The sequence below is a fragment of the Rhinolophus hipposideros genome (genome assembly GCF_964194185.1).
Source record: "Rhinolophus hipposideros genome assembly, chromosome: 13".
Classification (NCBI taxonomy): Eukaryota; Metazoa; Chordata; class Mammalia; order Chiroptera; family Rhinolophidae; genus Rhinolophus; species Rhinolophus hipposideros.
Genome location: NC_138059.1, coordinates 66,480,366 through 66,501,499, shown reverse-complemented (window position 1 = coordinate 66,501,499; position 21,134 = coordinate 66,480,366). Strand labels below are relative to the sequence as shown.

At 38.6% G+C, this 21,134-nt stretch overlaps 2 protein-coding genes across 3 annotated transcripts in view; one reads left to right on the top strand and one right to left on the bottom strand.

Annotated features, from left to right (window-relative positions):
* Window positions 1-12,429, top strand: part of SBSPON (somatomedin B and thrombospondin type 1 domain containing) — a 30,050-nt gene extending 17,621 nt beyond the window's left edge. The window contains exons 4-6 of the mRNA XM_081069909.1: window positions 1,488-1,664; window positions 3,379-3,504; window positions 10,866-12,429. Of these exons, the coding sequence (XP_080926035.1) occupies window positions 1,488-1,664; window positions 3,379-3,496 (295 nt within the window). The 3' untranslated portion in view covers window positions 3,497-3,504; window positions 10,866-12,429. The remainder of the gene's footprint in view (window positions 1-1,487; window positions 1,665-3,378; window positions 3,505-10,865) is intronic.
* The window catches only part of TERF1 (telomeric repeat binding factor 1), a 29,526-nt gene continuing 17,244 nt past the window's right edge, over window positions 8,853-21,134 (bottom strand). Inside the window, exons 7-10 of one of the 2 annotated variants that reach the window (XM_081069907.1) lie at window positions 20,154-20,213; window positions 18,521-18,606; window positions 16,336-16,433; window positions 8,853-10,100 (exon numbers count right to left, since the gene is read on the bottom strand). In XM_081069907.1, the coding sequence (XP_080926033.1) occupies window positions 9,924-10,100; window positions 16,336-16,433; window positions 18,521-18,606; window positions 20,154-20,213 (421 nt within the window). In that variant the 3' untranslated portion in view covers window positions 8,853-9,923. The remainder of the gene's footprint in view (window positions 10,101-16,335; window positions 16,434-18,520; window positions 18,607-20,153; window positions 20,214-21,134) is intronic. The other variant, XM_081069908.1, reaches the window with a different exon arrangement.

Here is a 21,134-nt window from a genome sequence, read left to right as displayed (position 1 = left end):
CATTCCACGAAGGTCACCTTGGGGTGACGGGTGTCCTGTTACTTCTGTTCATTGACTTTGGGTAAAACATGACACTTAAACAGAGTTGGGAAAGTACTTGTTCCCTCGCTGTTTCTGGGGGCTATGAAGATTTATCTGTCTCGGAGGTCTGTTCTCCAAGAAGAAACACGCTATATGAAAATGAGTGAGATTGTCAGTCACACGAAGGGTTTTTATGGGACCATGCACTCCAGTACCACCTCTGCTTGGTGAATTTGACAGTGGCCCACACCTGAGCTCTGGAGTTCTAGCAAGACCTAATAGCACAGGCTGGCAGCAACCTCCGTGCTTGCTACAAAGCCACTCTTCTGTTGTCACAAAAGGGATACCAGAGGGCTGCACATTCAAATCCCCTCACTGCCACTTACCAGCCACTTCTTCAAAAATGAGAATGCGAATACTTACTACATGGGGTTGTTATGAGAATTTCATTAGAAAATGTCATGGAAGAGATGTCTGGGTTACGCTGTGTGAAGTTGACTGAAGTTGTATCATAAAATTTCCTACCTTAATACCTTAAGATACCCAATAAATGATACCTACCACTGTTAAAGATCTTTGAAGCAGACTCTCCAAACACTTTCCATCTAACCTATTATATAGCTCATAATTCTATGCTTTGAAAACAAAGCCCATTTTAGCGTAGTTAGAAGCTAAAATGCAACATGCAGGGTTTTTACTATGTTTTGTTTCCCTGAGGAATTGTAAAATTGTGTTGTTTTCAAGAACAAGACTCTGAAATGGTCACCCGTATCTGGGGCCCTCAGAGTCTCATTACATGTAGTTTTCCATAGCTCCATAAAAGGTGACATTAGTCTGTCACAGAAAAACATGTCCTAGCTTCCCATTTTTCTTTTGTTTGTGATGCCCGATATAATTTTGATGCTTGACTTGAAGTCAAAAAACTCATTACAGCAGGTCACGCAGCTGAGCTGGGTGAGCAGTGTAGGAAAGGCCCCTGGGAATGTCTGTGGGGCAGAAAAGCTTGGGTGCTGGCCTGGGCATCACAGATAAGCCCTCCTGGGACTCACATGTTCTCAGATACAAGGCAAGTTCTTGTTCCATGTATATAATTCATCAAAATATCTGCAAAGTTATTATGGCCTAGTTTCATACTGAAACGTGCTTTTGTACATACACACTTTAGTGGTCAGACTAGACAGATACACGATATCCAAATTTCTGCAAATTCATGTTGACCAGGCAATTCTATCAGAGGAAAAAAGAGCCCCAAGCTTCTGTGTCGTTGTCTTCTTGACGTCGTCACAGTACAGCGAATGAGAGACTTTAGCAGCCATTCCAGGATGGATGCGTGGCCTGTGAAAATGCCCTGTATTACTTCCTCCTGTCTGTCAGACGTCCTTGGGGAGGACGAGCTTCCTAAGACTTTCTACAGCGTTAGGCCACCTCTTATTACAGTGAGTGAAACTGTTCCTCTTTTGCTCTAGATACTGTATGGAGTTCAAGACCGAGTCACTGACTCATCACTGTGCACTGGAAAACCGCCCCCTGACTCGCTGGATGCAGTACCTCCGAGAAGGGTACACGGTGTGTGTCGACTGTCAACCTCCAGCTATGAACTCTGTGAGCCTTCGCTGTTCCGGAGATGGCCTGGACTCTGACGGGTAAGGGAGGGAGATGGGTTGATGGACTTTTCTTGTTCCTCATTTGGAGAGAGCTGTCCTCTCCTCTCCATGTCTTGAACAGCTGACCAGTGTGTAGCCTACCGAGGCACGATGTGGGGAGTCAAAACAGTGAGGAGAACCTTCCGGCTAGTCATTGCAGAGTCCAGGGCCCAGTTCACACTGTGGGACTTGGGCTCTATACCAGAGACGAGTGGGTGAATTTGGAAACAGGGGTTCAGACCAAGCTCCCAAATGACCACCAAAGGCTCAACGCTCCAAAGCAGTGTTCCGAAGACCACGAGTCAGAGTATCTTGGGATGATCATTAAGAAAATGCAGATTTCTGAACCAGAATCTTTGGGGATGGATTTTAAACAATCTCCTAGGTGATGGGTCAGCAAAAGTTTTCTGTAAAGGGCTGGATGACAGATAGTTTTGACTTTGGGGGCCATATGGTCACTGGCACTCCACCCTACCAGCGTTACCATGAAAGCAGACGTAGGCATTATGGAAACTGATGAGCTTGGCTTTGTTCTAATAATACTGTATTAATGGACACTAAGATTCGAATTTAAAATAATTTTCATATTCTCTTGATTTTCTTTCAACTCTTCAAAAACCTGAAAGTCTTTCTTAACTCATAGACTCCACAAAAGCAGGGGGTGGGCTGGCTTTGCCCCATGCGTCATAGTAATCCCTGCCCAGACACATGCCCAGCAGTTTCAGAATGTCCGCTCAGTGGGGTGGTCACAGAAGTCATGACTGAGATAGTGGTGGGCTCAGCTTTGCAGGGTCATAAACCTACAGAAATCTATAGATTGTCCAAAACAACTTGACCGTTGAAAACATTTTACCACCCTGAAGAGCAATTCCAGTCCAGTACTAATTTATCAGTTAAATCTGCTAACAGTATTTATAAGAAAAGGGTAGACTTCGTGCTGGGCCTGGATTACGGTTTTAAGTACGTCAGATGGAATTGGTCAAAATACAGATTAAAAGGAAAATATGGACCTTTCCAGGTACTCATTATTCCCACAGTATATTTTAATGTTTAATGACTTGAATTTACGTTTATTAGTCACTTGTGCTTACCAGCCTGTATTGAGTACACCATGTGAACAGTAAAGTGGGTAAGGAATTCCTATGAAATAGAAACTTAATATTTAGACTTATTATTTTTCTGAGTACCTCATCCATAATTTGACTTTAAATGAACTTATAATTTAATTTGTACCCATAAAGTACCTTAAACCCTGGCTGAAGTTGACTCTAAATAATAATTTCAATAATCTGGCTTTGCTCTTTCCACTTCTCCCATTTTTTTTCATCATGGAATCAAAGAGTTGGAAAGGATTCTAAGAGATTATTTGGTTCAGACTCCTCTAATTTAAATACATGTAAAACAGGAAGCCATTATCCTTTATGTAGCACTTCATATATTTACATCAAGTGACAGGAAATGAACACAGGGACTTTAGACTATTCTCTCAGCATGAGTGTTCTCAAATAGGGATTAATTGGTAACTTGTGTTGTTAGAACCCAAAGAAGGAAAACTCAGTTTGTGATCATTTTTAAAAATTTTCATTTACAGTGTTTTTCAAAACTCTCTGTATGATAATCATGTTCTTTCTCAGAAAACTTCAATGTATAACTTTATAAATTTGAACTTTCTTTGGTTTGCGTTTAGTTTAACACTTCCCAAATATTGTTTCAGGAATCAAACTCTCCATTGGCAAGCAATTGGCAATCCTCGATGTCAAGGGACTTGGAAAAAAATTCGGCGAGTAGACCAGTGTTCTTGTCCAGCTGTTCACAGTTTCATTTTCATATAGATTGCGAGGTAAATATTTCAAAATGTGTTTGTACACATGCTAAATATTACCAAGTCATGTTCAATGCTTCAGAAACCTTCCAAACCTGTTTGGCTGAGTTCCTGAGCACGTCATTGCCACACTCTGAAGTGGAGAAAGAAAATTTAGAGTCCGATTCTCAAGAAACACAGCACCTTTATTTTTATTTTTACTGAGTTGAGGACCCACCCTTAAGACTCCTGTGGTTTTGTCCTTGACCTTCCACATAGAATCCTCTCATTCAACTGGTGTCTGTTTGCACTACAATTACTACAACATGGTTCATTTATTGGTGAATAAGTTGTCATGTAAGGGTATCCACACTTTGAATCTTGCATTTTTTTTCTTGCTATTCTGTAATCTTCAGAACTTCTTGCTTTAAAGATGTGTGCAGATATAGGTACACTTTCACACACACCTTCCCCATGGATTAGTGCACAAATTCTGAAATAATTTCAAGCAAATTGTCACAAATAACTTTCCACAGGACAAGTTCTTTAAGATTCAGTAAGCATTTTGTAATAAAAAACCCAACAGCTATGCTAATAATATTTTTTTTGAAAGTATTCAGTTAATTGAAAAGATCAAATGCTCATTCAAGGCCAATGAGTTCCTTTAAATGTTATACTTTCCATGAAGACAAATTTTGGCAGCCATGAATGGAAGAATTGCTTTAATTATGAAAATTCTACCATCATTAGCATCTAAGATTATTTCCAAGGCTAAAGCCTGGAGCTGACTAAAATAATCTTTTGGAGTCCGGTGTTAAGTTTAGTTGAAGTAAACTTACTGCTTTTTTCTAGAGCATATGTTTTCTTATGTTTGGGGTAGAAGGCAAAAGCATAGATTCCAGAAGGTAGAAATTTTATTACAAATGCTATGATCTCACACACATACACGCAGAGAAGTATTAGTCTCCTTATTTTTATGATTGGAAAATCAGTGAACCGGAGACAAAGTGGCTTGTTTAAGGATCTGGGATGACAAGTCATTCTGTAAATCAGCCCCAGAGCCAAATTTCGGCTTCTCATCCAGAACTCAGCTTCAATGAAAAGCTTGACTATGCGTAAAACTGCTGTAAAAGCTAAGCCCTTTGCATTTTTGAAACAAATTTTAAATTCAGGTTATTTTCTTTGGAGAATTGAATCTTAATATTTAAACTATATAAAATTCGCTCAGTTTCATTGTATAAAATATTATTTACTAACAAATGATTTACTACAATACATATTTCTCAGTACTTATGTAATGACAGGACAATAGCAAGCTTCATAGGGATGGAAAAGTCCCCCCATATTTAATGCTGAGAGTAGCAATATTTGTGACCATATATATATATATATATATATATATATATATATATTCATTTAATTGTCAGAGTTGTTTTTATGGTAAACTCTTCAGAAATTAATAAAAAATTTGAGTCTCATCAAGGTTAAGAACTTCAATTAATAGTTCAGCATTAACATTTCAAGACCATTTCTGATGTTTGTAAAGCAAGAGTTTTGAAAACACACCTGGGGAATTTTCAATGTGACTTAAAATTTTTATACCAGTAAATAAACGTCCTGTACACATTTTTAAAAGCTTTTTACTTGTTTGACTAGAAAATACCCAAATGTTCTGGATTGATCAAATAAACAAAATCTCACCAAAACAGAACGAAACAAAAAAACCCCTTCAGAATTGACGGATTATTGGTATGATGACTAACAGCAATAAAACTATGATGCAGTTATGGTTCCAATATGTGTTAAAACATTTAACATATTTCAGTTGCATAAAATCAATTTTTCACCGTATGCATTTATTTTCAGTGCCTGGCCATTAATTAGTTTCATATTGAAGTCGATTTTTGGAATTTCTATTTTTGAGAAGAATTTCATAGGCTGGAAGACTTACCTATTAAATAATGGTTTTGAGATGCTTGTTATTAATTCTAGGAAAGCCCAAGGAAACAGTTCAGAACTGAAAGAGGTAGTCCCAGTGATTAATGAAGAACCAAAAGTTTTTATTTTCAAAGTTAAATATCAAAGTATTTAATTCTCTTTTAATGAGCACCTTCGAGCTAGGGTCCTTTTCACATGCACTATATGCAATGAGTGACGGACCTTAGAATTACTTAATCGACTGATTTTTAAAAGTGCATGTGGAAAGTAATTTGAACAAAAATAAATACACCCACTCAGGAGAGAAGGGGAAAGAAATAAGGGATGGTGCTCCTTTAGAAAAGTGAAAAAAGAGTAGAAAAAGGAACAAGAACTATAATCACGCTATTCTTTTTTAGGTTCTTTCTTGGGATGTTTTTATTCAAGAATGTTGGAAGCAATAATTTATTGTTTACTTCTGTCATAAAATTTTTAGTTAGCTGTCTTTTCTAGGTATACACAAAAATGAGGCAAAATAAATCTGGTTCTGCCTTCTAAGAATATTCTAGTGAAAGTTCATATATATGACTGCAAGCTAATGTAGAAAGCAAAGCCTTGAGGTAGAAGCACATCAGATGAAGAGCATATTGAGAGAGAAGGGAAATTTCTTTTAATATCAAGGTGACATGGACATGTTAACCCTCTTTCCTTCCCCAAATCCCACTGAGGTTGCAGGATTTACAAAAGAGAATAGGTTCACAACAGATGAGAAGGGGGAAGGGTGGAAATCAGCCCCGAGATTTTGAAGAACTTTTTTGAAGATTGAAAGAAAATAGGATTCCACTGATGGATAAACCAGAATGGAGGGATCATACCTTTTAAAATATGTAGAAAAGAAGGTGGAATCAGAGGTGACAGCCATTCTTCCTGAGGTGGGGAGGTCCCACTGAGCACCAAACGACGAATTTTTTTAAAAAAAACCCCATTTTGGGAGACAAATTCGTGAAATTTAAAACCTGAAGTCACAGAAACAAGACATTCTCACGGCAAGGGTCAGCAGACCACAGGCTAAATCTCGCTGGTTGTCGGTTTTTGTAAATCTAGTTTTATTGGAACATAGTCACACCCATTCACATATTTTTGTCTATGACTAATTTCGAGCAGAGTTGACAGAGACTGAATGGCTCACAAGGTCTAAAATATTGTATCTGGTCCTTTACATAAAGTTTGCCCACCCTCTGGCTTAGACCATTATTACCTTTAATGTTAATTACTGACGTGGTTGGATTCAGGTGTACCATTTTTTTTTTCTGTTTGTCCTTACGGTTTTATTTGCTTCTGTTTCCCTTCCCCCCACCTTTTGCTTTCTTTTGGATTATTTGAGTAATTTTTAATAGCGATTGGCTCTCTATCTGTATTCTTTTAAATGGGTACTCTAGGGGTTTTAATATCATCCCTAATTTTGCAGTTTATTTAAGAGTTATCAGTCTTAGTGTCACACTGTATTAAATGGGCAAAGTCTTGCAGCCATAGACTGGAAACAAGTCTGACAGCCTGAATACAAACCCACAACGGACAGACCGTGTGTAACAAACTGACCACGAGCTCTGCAGCAAGCGTGGAGAATGCCGAGGCAAACTACAGAAATGCCCCCAGCATGGCAGGGCATGGTTGATGGCTGCCAACATCCTTCCAACTCGGAACCAATCAGAGCAAGCCAAAACAAGCACACCAGAGGTCTGCTGCTGGCGGGCCAGCTCCCAGCTTCCACAGGCCAACGACCTCCAGCCAGAGCTGGCCTGAGCCTTCTCTGGTTTTCACTCCAAAGCTTTCCCACTGTAAGTCTCTGCCCAACACTCGTGATGGACCCCCGGCTACAGCAAGCTCTGAGCAAACTGCCTGTTTGTTCTCATTTCTGAGTGGTCATCGTTTATTCCCACAACTCAAATGCTCAATGGCATAACAGGTAAATAATTGTGATATAATCATACAACACATTACTGTATAGAAACGACAAGGAACAAGCTACAGCTACATATTATGTTGAGTGAAAGAAAAAACAGCAAAGAATACAGAGTATTGAATTTCCTTAAATGCCTCAAGTCACAGAAACAAGACATTCTCACGGCCTGTGCAGACTGGCTCTGAGGTGGGGTACGCCAATGCCTAGCCAGCCAACTACAACGCAGCCTTAGCCTTCACCTCCGGCACGTGTACTGCCCAGAGATCGTTCAAAGATGGAGGCATTGGGCCTCCAGGTTTTTCTGAGACGGTCCAGTTCTGGGCATGTGCACAGCCTTCTAGTGCCCTGGTTTTCTTGAGTCCTTCAAAACCCTTCCTTACCCCATGTAGCTTCCTCCCCAGGACTTCTGGTCTGTCTTCAGCTTGTAGGCCCTGTTTTTAAAGCCCAGAGAGTTCAGAAGGGGCAAAACAAAGGCCAACCTCGGAATTAAGCCGTCAGGGAACTGCCAGACAGGTCAACAGACACAACCAGAATTCTGGGAGTACAGGTCTGCGCAGCCCCCTCTGGCCCCATCAAGCTGCACCAAATAACGGGCTGCTGTCCTCACAAGTGGAGTAAGCAAAGACACCAAAACCACCTTACCAAAATGAAAGAGTGGTGGTTGCCAGGGGTTGGAGGAATGATGTAAGAGTGAGATACAGCAACAGGAGGGATCTGGCGCTGGAACTGTTCAGTATCTTGCCTGAGGTGGGAGGTACAGACATCTACACAAATGATATATTATTTACAACTACCGTGTTTTCCCGAAAGTAAGACCTAAGCGGACCATCAGCTCTAATGTGTCTTTTGGAGCAAACATTAATATAAGATCGGGTCTTACATTAAAATAAGCCCGAGTGTAATATGATATAATATAATATAATGTAATATAAAAGACCGGGTCTTGTATTAATTTCTGCTCCAAAAGATGCATTTAGAGCTGATGTCTGCCTAGGTCTTATTTTCGGGGAAACACGGTAAACACACACACACACACACCACATACAGAATACAAGTAAAACTGGGGAAATCTGAGTAAGATTTGTGGATTGTATCAATATCAATATACCTCAGTTTTACAAATTAATATTGGGGTAAACTGGAACCAGTGTACAAGGGACCTGTCTGTAATGGTCCTTTTCCTTTTTATGTACCCACAGTCATATAATAAAAATCTTTGTTTTAATTAAATCTACATCTCTCTTTTAATAAGAAAATTCTAAATAAGAAAGCACCATACTGTAATTGACAGTGATCTTTTTCAGTGGCACATAAAATAATTGAGCACCTTATAGTGAATGGCAACTGAGATTTGATGGTTTATGGTATGTTTGGAATGAGGAGGTTGACTTACAGGTCCATTCTGGCTCACGCTGCCTGCTTTGGCACTAACCATCAAAATGTCTACAAGAAACACAGTGACAGTAAGGGGTGGTGTGACAGCACAGATCGAGTCAGGAGGCATTCAGTAATTATCCACATTTCTGTTTACTATGACTATATGACAACAAATTCAGACACAATGGGAAAGTAATGTACAATGCTAGAAGAAATACAAATGACAAAATATTATTTAACTTTTTATGCAAATACTTCAGTATTTCCACTCAATTGTTGAATAAAGCACATGTAACTCAACCTGCTAAATATCTGTATTGGTTTTTAACTGAATTCTCTAAAGAATCAAATGTTGGTGAAAACGCAAAGGTGTGTATGACCTCGCTTATTTAGGATTCATCACAGATGAGAAAATGATTCTGGTTAGTATCGGTGCAAGCATTTACAGAACACCATTTAGGTACACTGTTGCTATATTAAAAATATCAAAGAAAATGATATTTATGGCACCAGGTTATAAAGAAGCTTTATTTAAAACGAACTTTGGCTAGGTTTTAACATGGGAAGAAAGGTCGAATGTACCTAAATGAGACATGAAGAGATCCTTGGTGATAGTACAAATTTTGTCCTACAGATATTACTGTTTAAGTTTTTTCCTTTATATGAAACTACTGAAATTATAATGTGTTAAAATTAAAATATGTTAAAATACAAAGATTACTTTGTACATTTCATTCTATAAACAAATGTTTTAGTCGTTAATACGTCAAGGCCATAAATCATTCCTTCTTATGTTCAAGGCCTATTATTAATTACTGATTTAGAAACATCACTTTCATGTGTGCGCTGTGGAGCTGAAGTCAGCCTATGAACCTAAGAATTGGTTAACAGAAATGTAGTTTTTCTCCTACCAGGTTTTCATGCTTTTATTGATATAGGATTTGGAGGTAGAGGTACTGAAAGCATCAGAGTTCAACAAATCTACATTACATCAAAGTAAAAAGGTTCTTAAAATATACAATGATGGCAAATCATCTTACTCTTATAGCACAAATCCTTAGTTAATCAAATGGCTGTGCCAAGAAAAGTACTATAATGCTTTAAATAAAAACGTTAAGATACATCAAAGACCACCAAGTTTCAAACAAAAAGCAATGATCAAAATATTTAACTGTCCTTTTACCAAGCTTTTACAAACACATCAGTCTTCACTGTCTGAGCAAATCAGTTTTAGTTTCTTCATAGTCCTCCATCTGTCTTTTAACATGACACTCGTTCGATTGTTGAATTTATAATGTAATAGTATTTTAGACCAGTTTCCCTCTCCGTACTTCCTCACGCCAGATCTCAGATTCTTATCTTCTTCCCAAAGCCATGCCTTTTGATAAAAAAACAGGAGTTATTCGCAGAGACAATTCTTTATGTTTTTAATGAGGTATAATTGCTATATAACATCATATTAGTTTCACGTGTACAACACAATGATTTTATATTTGTATGTATTGTGAAATGATCGCCAGAATAAGGCTGGTTAACATCCATCAAAAGTAGATAAAAAGTAGAACGGTTACTCACAGGAACAATTCTTTAAAGCACGTATCTACTACAGCTGTAACTTTTTTCATCAAGATAATTTTAGTTTCTTAAAGATGGGAGAATTTCTGCATACATTTCTGAGACTTATGTAAGAGCGTGTATTTGTTACAATAACATTTTAAGGGCCCTGCCTATTACTGTTCATCTTACATTAAGTGTACGATGGCTCAGCTCCTGGAGGTCAGACAGCTACAAAGTGACCCAGCTAAACACTAACCCAATTCCCTAATTCGTCTAACTCTCAGTGCACACTGTGTCCTAAGATGCTTCTCTACAATTATTAGTAGACTGGTATTTATTAATCCCACATATCTCTAAACAATTTATGAATATTTAATTTCATTAATGAACTCAGTGTAAACCCTGTTCTGTCTATGTCGGGCAAAGTACACATATACATAAAACTCAAATCTATATAAAAATAGGTTTTTGAAAACAAGTAGTATGAACCAGTTAAAACTGTACTAGTTTATTTTTGAAGAAAATGACTAAAATTTTTTAAAAAGTCAAATCAGTATCACACACAGAAAGTTCTCGTTTGCTACAGGTGACCAACTGATCATTCCTTCTGCTGACACGCTGAAGGAGCAATGTGACTGCCTGCGTGACTGACTGTCTGGATGAGGAAGCAATTTCCCCGCTGACTTTCACATTTTCATTAAAAATCCGTCTATCAGTCACAAGAAGACAAATACTGTATGATTGCACTTGCATGAGGCCCCTGGAGTAGCCAAACTCACAGAAACAAAGTAGAATGGTGATTGCTCTGGGATGGGGGAGGGGGAAATGGGGAGCTGTTTAATGTGTCCAGAGCTTGTTTTGCAAGATGCAAAACTTCTGAAGATTGGTTGCACAACAATGTGAACGTGTGTAGTGTACATATATATACATATATATATCCACACTTGCCAACGGTTAAGATGGCAACTTTTGTTATGTGCATTTTACTACAATTAAAGAAACCCGACCTCACTTGCGTGATACACTATGAATGTGAACTCAAAGTGGCTTGAAGAGAACAAGGCGAGATGACAACTGTCATGTGTAGATGTGTAAACCTGGCAGTGACCACGACAAACCCCCGTAGGAGTCTGTCTGAGCCGCCACCTACCAGCTGAGCAGCTCAACCCCCGGATGAGACGGACACCCTCCTGGGAGCCTCTGACCCACGCACTTCCCTGCCACTCACCACGCCGACACAGCCTGTCCACACTGGCCATCACTGACACAAAGCCAAGAGATGTAACTTCGCACGTGTGTGGTGAGGAGTTTCAAGGGGGAGGAGGTGGGCTTCCTGACAAAAAGGACTTCAGCAGTGCGTTATTAGTCTTTGAGAAAGGGATAAAAGCTGTGGGTACACACTACAGCGTAGATGGACTTGGATTGTTCACTTGTGATCAACCGCTTCACAGACAAGTAAAGGTTTATCAAATTTTACCTGAAATTCCAGGGGCCACTTAGACTCCCCTTAAAAAGCTTATCAATTTTATGGTCCCCAAGAGAATTTCTATTGTGGAAGAAGCTGCCACACATTTATTCAGCTTTAAAATGTAGTCTTTGGTTTATGTAACTTTCATAAACACAGCACTGTTTTCTTGTTTTAATCTGAATTACACTACTTTGAATCGAGAGCACAGATGGTATCTGATATAATAGCAAAGCCCATTTCTCTCAAGAAATAACTAATAATCTGTTTAAATCCTATTTATTAGGTTCCTGAGTGCAAAAAGTGTAAGCAGCATTTTCCGGTGGGTCACATATAGCAGGGGTTGGCAAGCCATTGCTAAAATAGCTCGCACAGCCCAGGAGCTAACAAAAGTTTTTACATTTTAAAAAGTTTCTAAAAAAAGCAAAAAAAAGTGACAGGAACGGTATGTGTCTCACAAAACCTAAAATATTCACTGCCTGGCCCTTTATAGAAAGTTTGCCAACCTTTGGCGTAGGAGAAAGTTATTAGGTTGGTGCTGTAGTAACTGCAGTTTTTGTAACTATTTTCAACCTTTAAACCACAATACTTTTGCATCAACCTAATACAATTTTGTCAGTAAATTAACTGAAAACTACAGTGTTTAAGTAGTTGCTTTTTTCTTCTATTAAAAAAGGGAAACTCTAAAGATATATTGTTACTTTGTGATTGATTATGCCTTATTTAATTTTATTTGAATGTTTTTACAGTCTGCTTAATTTTATCTATGATTTAAAAGTAAAAAGTCTTGAAAAACATCATATGGAACAGATGATCATATAGCAACTAATAACTATACTCTTTAAAAGTTTAGAGTTAAAAGAAGCCAAGTGCCACTTTTTATAGATAGAGCTGAGTGACACAATTGGCTTATCAGGATGAGATCAGAAAGAAAACATGAGGGCATAAAATTTCATTATGTCTGCTCCTTTTCTTAAACTCTTCATGTCTTCATTTTATACATTTAATTTATTGTACTATATTCCATTTGAAATGACACACAGTAAACAAAGAGCTTAAAATGATATATTTCAGGACAAAACAACTGTCCTTTGTGCTATCCTCTTGTATGTTGCTTTTCTTGAAAAATAAAAAATAGAATCCATACAATATGCTAACAATCCTAGCCCTGCCCATAACCATTCCCCAAAATACAAAGAGCGCACAACAAATGAAAACACACCAATCTTTCTTTCCTAAAGCTGGACTTTATATAACTTATATTTGATCATTTCAAATGCCTGTTAGAAGAAAAAGCACAATGTTTTATAAAGCCTTAAAAATGATACCATTTATAGTAAAAAAAAATACACTTACAGTAGCTCCCAGTACATAACATCCATGGAAAAAAGTACTGTTGAAAGGAATTTATTTCTTGAATAAGATAAATTTATAAAAGGAAGTCTCTTTTTAAATTGTGATGAGGCAAGCAGAAATACCTCCGTCTGTTTAACAGACAAATGCAGCAAGGAGAAACTGTCTAATCAGGCAGACACTACTGCAATAAACATTTTTAAAGAACACAAATCTCAACACAAAATAAGATAAAGTCTGGCATTCATCTGAAACAAGTTGTCCCACCGAAAGCCAACAGGTGAAAGCAAAAAATAAAACCAGACACTAGTGCTAGCCACAGAATGCTTTTTTAGCACAGTAAACAGTGATAGACAATGCACCTATATGCTACTCTTTAAAGTATGTAGTTGATAACCCACGTTTTGTTTCGAATACAAAGAAAGAAACTGTTTTCTCGAAAACATCCATAAATAACACCTACAGTCCTATTTGGAACTGTTGCCAGAAGAACCAGAGGCAGATCATCAGGTAGGATAATCCTTACCTGTTCCTCCTTTTGGAGAGCAGATTAGAACATGACATGGAGTTAAAAAAAATAAAGTATGAGGCAGAGACTTCAGGTTTTGGACCACTACATAAAGAGCTTGGAAATACTACTCCAGTCCTCAGAACAAGGAAAAATCTGAACAAAGTCAACAACTCTTCTTAGATCCATCAAAGAATTAATGTTGCAGGGCAAACTGCTGCCCTGAAAACGAGGATGACAGAAGGGTGGACACAGAGAATCCCAGCTTGCCAGGTGCAGAAGCTCACAGCTGGAGCCAGTACAGGTAGAAACATTTAACTGTTACAGACGAACTGATGGGGTCTCACTGCGGACAAGCTTCAGTTATAAAACTCCAGGAGCCCAATCGCAGTGGGGCAAAACAAACTTTTGTGAGTTTTACCTCCAAAAGCCCCACCCGGTTCACAGGGTGAAGATGGGAGAAAAATCTCCCCCTTCTTCTAATGGGGAGGGGAAAAAGAAGCCAATCTGAAACACTTCCAGGGCATTCTGTTCTCACTGACAGAAGCCTGCCCTCAAGAGAAATTGATTTTGCCACAGCCTAACTAACCTGTAGAAACAAACATCCAGGTCCAGCCCCCTCTCGCCTTCCTGTTTCACCCAAGAGGGAACAATAAAAGCTGAGAAGTGCTCACTAGAAGAATGAGACACTCACAGAACTACAGATGCTTCCCTCCCCCGCCCCCATTTTACTCCTAGGGCTCCTGTGTGACAACCTCAGCTGAAGGCGCTGCCTTGGACCCTCACTAAGGAGTCTCTTGGGAAATCCAGAGACAATGAGAGATAAAAACAAGGAAATTTTAGCCCCGGACACCTACAGCCACAGCAAACAAAGCATAACTCCTCACCAGACAGCCATAAAACCTCACACTAAAGGCCATTTTACCTCAGTTCCTTTTATCTGATACATCATGTCCAGCCATCAACAAAAATTATAAGGTACACTAAAAGGTGAAAAGCACAATCTGAAGGGACAAAGCATCAGACTCAGCTATGGCAGAGATTTTGGAATTCTCAGAGTGGAAATTTATAATAACTATGATCAATACGCCAAGGGTTCTAGTGGAAAAAGGGGACAACAGGTAAAAACAGATGGGTAAATGTAAGCAGAGACGTAAACCCTCAGAAAAAAACAAAAGGAAGCCAGACATCTACAAAACAGTAACAGAAACGAAGAAGCCTTTGACGGGCTCAGAATCAGACTAGACACAGATGAAGAAAGAATCAGTGAGCTTGAAGGTATGTCGACAGAAACTTCCCAACTGAAAGCAAAGAACAAAAACAAAAACAACAGAAAAACAGCCAGTAACTGGGGGACAATCACAGAACATGGAACGTACATGTAATGGGATACCAGAGAAAAAAGGCATAGAATAAAGATTTAGAGTAATGATGGTTGAGAATTTTCCAAAATTAATGACAGACACCAAAACAGATCCAGGAAGCTGAGAGAACACAAATGTCTACACCTTGGCACATCATATTCACAGTGCAAAAAAATCAAAGACAAAAGTACGTGAGACTTTTAGTGGTATAAGGACAGTATTTCTCTATTTTTCTTGGGGGAATTCACCCAATAGCAACAAGGATAGAAATAAAATCCCAAACTCTGATAAAATTAGAAGACTCCCATGACCTGAACCATAATGTAGGTGGAAGGGATTCATTGTCAGTGGAAACTGACAAAAGGTATGTGAAGAAGCAGGGCACAGGCACTCTGCTTCCAGAGCTCACACAGCCTGTGGGGTTCGCTTTTCCAAAGTGAGGACCACACCCTGCGCTGCACACCCTAAACCTCTCGCTGCACCAGCAAGAGCCCCCCGCAATCTGCAATAGCTCCAAAGCTAGAGATGATGGGACTACATGAGGAATCACACAGATTAGCAATATTTGCAGGAAGCAAAGCAAAAGTAGGAGGTGCCTGCTATGTTCACTGAGAGAAGTCAAGGCCAAATAAGCTTGAGTCACGGGACATCCTCCTAGTAGCCTGGAACTTGGCCCGAGCTCTAACATCGCAAAACAAACCATCTGCAAAAGTTTATCAACAGAAAATGCTCATCTTAAATAAAAGAGAGTAAGAAAAAGAGTACAGGATCACCTTCCACTTCCAGCCAGGATAGAACAAGGACCAGATTTATTCACCTGTTTTAAACAGCTAGAAAACCAGACAAAATACAGGAAACAATGGTTTCAGACAATGGACAGATGGCTATAATCACTTAGAGGGGAAACAGATGAAGTTAGTCTTAAAACTAGCCTATCTTAACTTGCTGAATAGAAAAATTCCATATCAAGTGCTTTCTCATTATTATTTTTAAAGCACAGAAAAACCTATTTAAATCGGATCTCTATTAAGAAAGTATGAATATAAAAGCTTATAACATAAACTTAAGTCCCACCTTACATCTGATGAACTGACTTTATGATAGTATCACAATAAGTTTAAATAAAAAAGAACAACCCTATCTAAACCTAACTTAAGACTATTTAAAAATGCACATAAAGTATTTTCTTGAAACACTGAATAGGCAGATTGGTCCATTAATGTAAGATGACAAAATCAAAGATGGCCAAGAAGAAACAATTTACACTCAATGTTTTCTTAGGGGTGAAAAGAAATGATGTGAAACAATCACAATTATTCAAGTTATGAATTTAACATCAAGTATTATTTAAAAATCATAAACATACCTGTTTTTTCCTAGATCGATGATTTTGCGAAGTTCCTGGCTGATTGTTTAAAACATGCTTTCTCCTGCTTTCAGTATTTTCTTGTATCTTTCTTCTATCTAAAAGTAGAAAGTCATAAAAACTGTGTCACATTAAAAGAGGAATTGTATTTTTAAAGGTTACCATGAAATTCCTATTTATTTTTTAGCTACTTTAAAGAAAAAGAGTCTATGAGCTTAATTTTTTCCCCCTTTGAATCATGGTGCTGTGCAAAGATCAGTACTGGAAAATCAGAGGGGGTGTGTTTTGAATCTCGATTTTTTTATGTCTTTAAACAAGTCATTTCATCTGGAGAGCATGGCTTTTCATCATCTGTTAAAAACAGAAACAATATTTACCTAGTAAAATTGTTGTAATTCTCTTAAGATAATATTTAAGAAGTATTTGACACAGTGTAATAAATATAATCCTTTCCTTATTTCCTCTTTCTTATTCAGTCAATTTAGTAAGACAAGAAATGTATGTGTAACTGAAAAGAAATAGAACTATAATTACTGAAAGGATTTTTACATAGAAAACCTAAAAGAATATACAAATAAGAGTTAAAGAGTTTAGCAAGATGGCTAGTTACAAGATCAATAAACAAAAACTCAGTAGTAAATCTCTACATAGCAGTAAACAGTTAAAATACTAAAACAACTGAAAGATAATATTTACAATAGTAACAAAAAGTATAACACTCTTAGGTAAAACTCTAGCAAAAGTGGTTAAGATCTGTATGTAGCAAACTATAAAGCTGTACTAATATGTGTGCATATATACACATACATTACAAGAAAAAATATCAACACAATCTAAATAGAGAAATATACTTTTTGTTCATGCGTAAGAAGAGAAACATAATTGTGTCAATTCTCTCCAAAATTATCTGTTCTTACAATGCAACTGCAAATCAAAATTTTAAGAGGGTCCTTTGCAGAACTTAACAAGAGTATTCTAACATTACATGTGAGGAGAGGTAGTGCACTATGGGCCCAGTGGCCTTGCACTTCTTGCTGGATATATGAGACTTATTTATTTCCTGATACCAAGCAGTTTCTGTAGTTAGTTAGATAGGCACTACGTAGGCCAAGGGAACCAAATTATTTTAGTTTAGAATTATAATTCCTGGCCATTTTGCAGCAATAGATGTAGAAAAACAATTTTGGAACTTCACCAACATGAAACGAAATCTTTGAGTGTAACTTTACCACCTTTAAAATGAGGATGATATTAATAAGGATAACAAATTCTTAATGCAATGAGGAGGGTAGCTAGATTCTATACATGGTCCACCTGCATTATTCATGGATTCTGCATTTGCAAATTCACCTAACCTGCTAAACTCTGCAACTCAAGTCAATCCTCAGTGCTTTCGTAGTCATGGGCGGACATGCGCTGTGTGGCACAAAATCGGAATCACCTCTACGCGTACACCCTCAGCTGAGGCGAACAAGGGGGAGCCCTGCCTTCTTGTTTTAGCACTCACGCTATAAATAACTGTCCAGTTTTCAGCCTATGTAGCACTACATTTTTGTACTTTTTGCTGGCAGTGTTGCTGTGGCAATGCTGTCCAGTGTTCCTAAGTGCCAGGAGGCTACGATGTTCCCCAGAGAAAACGTGTTCATTCACACAACAGTTACAGTGCTGCCGACCATGTGGTGAATGTTAATGGAGCAACGATATATATTAAATAAGGTGCCTTTAAAACAACACACACGAAGCAGGTTATGTGTTGATCAGCCGACAAAAATGTGACCAGAGGCTCAGAGGAACGTACCCCTGTATTTATTCCCCTGTAATGGTACAGTTTTCACTAATTCACTGCTCACAGGGGCTTTACAGACAATGACTATTGTGAGTAACAAGAATCAACTGTATTTAAGTTTCAGATAAGTAACTATGTCAGGTTGCTAAGTAAAGTTAAGGTAGAAAAGCAGTGCACCACCAGAGCAAAAGGACTCTACACTAGGCAGGCCGAACAGCTCCCTTTCTAAATTAACCACCACCTCTAATGAACTCTGTGAAGTCACAACATTTCATCTTTTTGTGCTCCAGTTTTCTGAAGTGTGTTTTCTGAAGTGTGGTGTAATGCTGAGACCAAAGGTCAGCTCGCTTTTGAGAACACATCAATTTTCCACTTCTAAAATGTAACACGAGTACTCACTTGGATGAGTTTCTGCTCTTTCTTCTCTCTCATTAAAATCTTGCTGGCTTTTCTGTTGCAACTTAGATAAGAGATTCCTGTGAGACCTAAATGAAACATGAAAGACTGTGATTGGTTCCACAAAGACTAGAAAAGCTATAGAAAAAGGTAGATGATTAGTCTCATCTCTGTTCTAGGACATTCTTCTACTTTGGCTTGTTTCCTTCCGTGCTTTCCTTGCTTTGTGCCCCATGTTAACCTTTGGACTCTTAAGATTTTTGTTATCAGTTTTCCATCTCTCCCATCACTTATTTTCTCCATCTTATCTACTCAGAAATCCAGATTCTTTTGGTTTTCCAATTATATCAAGGAAAAAAATCCTCAGACTATAAAGTATTAACTTGCATTCTCTTCTATGGATTATAAATTCATTTTCCCAAAGAGAAATTCAACAATTCCTTTATACATGATGGCAGATATCACTTGATTATCTTCATAGCTTTTTTGAAAGGTAAGGCTGTTGGGAAATACAGGCTATCGCAGAATTTTTTGTCAATCCTACAAAGTCGGTATTCCAACTTTATGAAGGAGCAAACTGATGAAAGAAGTAGTTAATTTAAGCTTAGGCATCTATTTTATCACTACCTGAATCTGTCCTTTCACCCCTAGAATGCTCTATGCAACCAGCTAGTCCTTTTCCTCCCTCTCTCCCTCCCTCCCAAAACTTTCTATAGTACTCTCTGGAATGCCTTTCTCAAACCTCTTCACCAGCCCTCCATCTCGTCACCTTGTCTAAAACCTAGCTCTTTCATGGGGACAATTATTTCTCTCCCTTGTGGCATTCTCAAGTAGACACTGACTTAATCTTCCCCCTTTCACGAACCACAGGATCCCAGAGGTGGGTCTCTATATTTTCCATTCCTAACGAAAGGTACTGTCGGGATCCTGCTTCCACACAGAACTTGGCCTTTGAGGACTCACGTACTGAGGGTATCACCACGTAGCATTCTTCATAGTCCTTCGCTACCTTCCACGTACTTCCCATCATTCACAGATCTTTGTCTACCCCCAACTGCTGCTATCACCAGGAATCATTTCACTGTTCCCATGGGTCACCCATATACCATCCTGGCCCCTCAATGTCTCATTTCCAACGACCTCCTCCCCCATGGTTCCATTCAGCATCCTGACTGATCTATCTCTGAAATCATTCATGCGGACTTCCTGCTCTCTGAACATGTTGTACTGTCTGTCACAGCATTTCTTGTAGATCACAGTTTTTCATAAAATCAGAATTTGGGACATTCATCAGAAATGTAAGCCCTGTCCCCTTCCTGCCCCAGCATCACGCCCCCCTTGTTTCTGTGGCAGAATCAGAGTACTACACATCTGCTTTCAGTTCAAGTACTCCCTATATGTGTATTCCAATAATGGCCTTGTACAAACTGTGTGAGCCAACCCGGGACCCCAAGGCAGGTTTCCATGGTTTGGAATTCTAGGAAACACCATGGTCTTGAATATCTGTTGAAGTTAGCAGGACCCTGTGATATTCTTTAAATAATACCATTTATGTGGCAGCTACGATAACATATCCAGGTCTGCATGAATTGCTAAGATTTTAAAGACAGAGAAGAAAAATGCCAATTTACTTTACCTCAGGAAGGATACTGTACCCTCTGTGGGTTCAGTTACTGCAGATGGTTTATCACTAACACTTCAAAGAAAAAAAGACTGTAAGAATGTAATAAAAAAAAACCACACTTTTCATAAGAGTACTTTCCACACAATTTATTACATTTTTCAATTTGTAAGAAATATCTTTTGGAAAGAAACCCTGGTAACATTAGGACATATATATAGTCCATCACAACATGGCTAATTTTTGCCCAGATGTGTCAACTAGAGATGTTAAATGAAACGTCCCGAAATATAAGTGAAGCAGTTAATGCTGTAATCCAGCACCCATAATGTCACTCTTTCACAAACTCCCCCATCCACCTTAATTTCCATGAATTCAAGCTTAATTTCTTATCCTCCCCAGCAGTCTCCAACTGAACTGTTAAACAAATTCCTCCTTTGCTGTGGTTAAAACAGGCTTCCGCAAGCACAGCATGACCATTTACACCTCCTGCCTGCCTTCACTGGAACTATTCTCTCCTGAAATGACACTTCCTCTCCCACCCACCTGTAAATAACTATCCTTCAAGGCCTTGCTCAATGCTAACACTTCCTGGGAGCTGTCCATATCAACTTCTTCAGCTTTTATGTCCATCTATAAACTTTGACAACAAATTATGCAATGTCTGCTGCTCCTGTTTCACATCGATAATTCTGACGGCCTCAAACAGTGTATCAGCTGTATCAGCACCGAGTATTTATTTCATGTCACGCTGATAACAGAGGGGCTTCACCTTTCCCGGCATCTGCCTGACCTCCCAATCACACCGCTGATTCTCTCCTTCCTTCACTCGCATCCTGCAGATTCTTGTCTCAAGACTGGTGAATGTGATGTTTTATTTGTCCCGATTCTATCTGCTGCCAGGAAGGTTTGGAGAGTTGCCTGATTGTTGATCCTGGTCTCTAGTTTTGGTTTTGCTCCCTGGGTCTAGTGTACTACAAGTTCTAATGTACGCCT